Source organism: Vigna angularis, chromosome 10 (genome assembly GCF_016808095.1).
Source record: "Vigna angularis cultivar LongXiaoDou No.4 chromosome 10, ASM1680809v1, whole genome shotgun sequence".
Classification (NCBI taxonomy): Eukaryota; Viridiplantae; Streptophyta; class Magnoliopsida; order Fabales; family Fabaceae; genus Vigna; species Vigna angularis.
Window position 1 is genome coordinate 12,904,743 of NC_068979.1, and position 3,760 is coordinate 12,908,502.

A 3,760-nucleotide genomic window follows, 5' to 3' on the forward strand; every position below is an offset into this window, starting at 1 on the left:
AGCCCTAACTTAGTTTTTCGCTGAAAGCAGACCACCTTAACTGTTTACCATTCTTTATCTTGGAGCATATAACCGCTGTGCCTCTACATTATGGGTAGATCACCGTGTCGTGAGGAGATTAGTGGTGTAAAGAAAGGACCATGGACACCAGAAGAAGATGAGAAGCTGATTGATTATATCAGCAAACACAGCCATGGCAGTTGGAGAACGCTTCCAAAGCGTGCAGGGCTTAATAGATGTGGTAAGAGCTGCAGATTAAGGTGGACAAACTATCTGAGGCCTGATATCAAGAGAGGCCAATTCACTGAAGAAGATGAGAGAACTATCATCAACCTTCATTCAGTTCTCGGAAACAAGTATGTACATGTCTGCTTCCTTCGTAAATTTACCTTACTTTTTGAGGATTCATATGAGAAAGGATGAAACAAATTTCTTAGTTATTTTTTTTCATTCTAGGTGGTCGAAGATTGCAGCTCATCTGCCAGGGCGAACTGATAATGAGATCAAGAATTATTGGAACACTCACATAAGGAAGAAGCTTCTAAAGATGGGTATTGATCCAGAAACTCACAAGCCAAGGACAGACTTGAATCACCTCATGAGTCTTTCTCAGTTGCTTGGTATGTCAAACTTGAGCAGTGTTATGAGTAGTACTTGGGGCAATAACCATCTTGGTTTACAACCAGACATCACTCAGCTAGCCAAGATACAACTGCTGCAAAATCTTTTGCAACTTATGAACAGCAATTCATTTGTTAACATGGGTAACCCTTACCTCTTTGGCAATCCCAACCTCAACCCTTTATTTCTGAACGGCACAAACCCCCTCCAAACTAAGGAGCCTGTGGTGTTAAGTGGTAGTGAAAGATTTGCTAACCCTAGTGTGTACTCTCAAGCACAAAGCGAGTGCTCTCAGCAACAGGATGTTTCAAAATCATTGGCAGATGTGGAGGGTGGATCCATTCCACAAGATCTTGATTACAGCAAAATTAGCCCCACCAACACCAATCATTCACGTGAAAATCAAGAAGAAAACCCTCTCCCTGCATTAGTTGCTGCCTCTCCGAGGATGGGAACCTTAAACCCAATGGGCAGTGGTTGTGGTAACTTAGCACAATCGAGCGAAGAGTCACCTTCGAACACATTCTTTGATGATTGGGAGAAGTTGTTTGATGATGAAAGAAGCGGTTCCTATTGGAAAGAGATTCTAGAGTAAGACCCTATTCTCTATTGCTTTCCTTTTCTTGGTAGCTCTAGGTTTTACCTGCTTCCATGCACCTTGTGAGAAAATGTTATAAATGTCTCTATATATATTTTATTTCATTTTCATGTGACACGAAGTCAAATATTTCAATTTACTAAAAAATTTAATTAAACTCAAACAAACATCATCTGAGGATTGGTGGGGTGGGGACTATATACAATAGTCCCTAACATAGTACAATTTCTCTGAATGTTATCATAAAGTGTGTAACTTGATCAAAACTAAGATGTTATTCTTAAAAATTTTGTGTTCAATAAGTTATTCTTATATAATACTGATCTTAAATTTCTTTTCTATTTATTTTTATCACATCGCCAATAGTAAAATATTATCTTTATTTTCCTATCTCCCTTACTGCAGAAAAAGTTATATAAATTATACAAATGAAGTTCTTTTCATTACGTAAGAAAAAAAAAACTATGAATACAGATTGTAACATTATATTATTTTGGTACATTTTAAGCTTTCAATTAGTTATAAAAGTGATAAGGTTTTCCATATATTTATTTACCTTGGCTCAGTTAAGATGATATTTTCCTTTTCATTCTGCAGATTTACATCCACTTCTGCGTCACCGATTATGTGGTAGAAGAATCATTGGTTCTCTCTCAGGTCGATCCAATCAATTCATGGATATATATTCCGTATCGTAGAGATACGAAGTTTTATTCATTCATGGTTTCTTTTTCTTTCTAGATTCATTTCTCTTTTAATAGAGTACATGGCTATACAAAACATACATATATATATGATACAAGTACACATATACATACATACATATATATATATATATATATATATATATATATATATTTAGTTTTATGTATTATGTTCTTAGAAAAAACCCTGTACTTTACTAGATTGGTTCTATTTTCTAAAATAGAACACCTTTTGTAATTTCAATTCAAAATTCTATGGAATTCTTTTAATGTCTCTTGTCAAATCTGGTGACTTTATATGTGACTTAGGGTTTTTTCTGCTTTGCTCCTATAGAAATATGGCAAACTCAAAATCCTCTAGGCCTTTGGTGGTCCAGTTAATCTATGAAGTTATGCATCTGACTTTAAGTGTGTGATATAAGTCAACCTTGTCACCAGTATTTCTCGCCGACTAAAGAAATATTGCTCTCTTAAGTATCACATCAAATGATGAAGATGTAGAAGATTGGAAGCTAATCCAAATGACAAATTGTCGTTGGAATTATTAGATTTGTCCAGATTCCAAACCAATGTTTGGTCAGATTAATTGGTTAAGTCCAAAAGAAGACAAAAAGAACTATAAAGAAAAAAAGAAAGCTGCAAATGTAACCACCCCTTTGTTTTCAAATTCACTAAAGAAAATTATAATTATCACCTCCTTTAATTTGAGATAATGTTTTAGGTAAGGGATTAATGAAGGAGACGACACAAGTTATCCTTCAAAAAGCTTTGTTTCTAGAACAATAGTGACTTTATTCACCACTTATTTGATTCTGACAACAAAATTCATATCTTTATAGTCATATTCGTTTGAAAGCAAAAGATAATGCAACCAACTATCAACTATTAGATGATGCGATTTTAAAAACAGACAATAAGATATAGACTAAGTTATTGGAGCTTTATAAACACACACACACACATCATATGTACCCTTGTACATATACATTCTCTTTCACAAATAGTTCATATCTAATTTCATGGTTACTCCACGATTACATGCAAAAGGATTAGACTACCCAAATGCTTCAATTTAAATTTATAATACTTCTTTATTGGTTAAAAATTTCTAGCACTATAGTATATGAATGCGATTTAAGTTTCTGATAGAGGCAGTGTTCTGGCAAATTCAACAGTGGCCTTCCTCTATTTTGTGTTCATGTCAGGTTCACGTTAAGAGCTTAATGAAAGATAATAGTCTAAGTGTTGATTTTTGCTAATTACGTCGCTGAGCAGGGTGTGTTTAGATTTAGGGAGTGGATTGGAAGAAAAAGAAAACTGATGGCGGAATCGTTTGAATTAAAGAAAGAGTATGAGAATGAAACTATTTGAGATGAAAGTAAATAAAAAATAAATAAATTTCATAGATTAAGAAAATGTTTTAATAGATAAAAATAAAATATTATTATTTTTTTAGTCATAAAAATATTTTAAAATAAAATATAATTAGTATTAATCATATTAAAATAAAATTATTATTATTATTATTATCAATTATTATTAGTCTTACTTTTATTATTATATAAGATAATTGATCTTTTATATATATATATATATATATATATATATATATATATATATATATATATATATATATATATATATATATATATATATATATATATATATATATATATATATATATGCTTGCGCGTGGAGATATTGAAAAGTGTATGTCAAATATTATATTAATAGATATTAGACAATCAAATATTATGTTAACTATAATTTAGTCATTATTATAATTTGTGCAGATGTCATTCTTTTAATAGATGAGGAATCATAGGATCTTTGTATG

At 31.7% G+C, this 3,760-nt stretch overlaps 1 protein-coding gene across 1 annotated transcript; it reads left to right on the top strand.

The window, feature by feature from the left end:
* On the top strand, positions 1–2,006 carry LOC108335517 (transcription factor MYB41). The gene is made up of 3 exons (XM_017571546.2): positions 1–356; positions 457–1,212; positions 1,817–2,006. The coding sequence occupies exons 1-3, from the start codon at positions 91–93 to the stop codon at positions 1,851–1,853; spliced, it is 1,059 nt and encodes a 352-aa protein (XP_017427035.1). The 5' UTR covers positions 1–90; the 3' UTR covers positions 1,854–2,006.
* Positions 2,007–3,760: the final 1,754 nt, after the last annotated feature.

Bases quoted from the DNA above. Each gene is read 5' to 3' on its own strand.
- LOC108335517 (XM_017571546.2), top strand. From the start codon at position 91: ATGGGTAGATCACCGTGTCGTGAGGAGATTAGTGGTGTAAAGAAAGGA. The intron at 357-456 runs GTATGTACATGT...TTTTCATTCTAG, and splicing joins CATTCAGTTCTCGGAAACAA to GTGGTCGAAGATTGCAGCTC. The intron at 1,213-1,816 runs GTAAGACCCTAT...TTCATTCTGCAG, and splicing joins TATTGGAAAGAGATTCTAGA to ATTTACATCCACTTCTGCGT.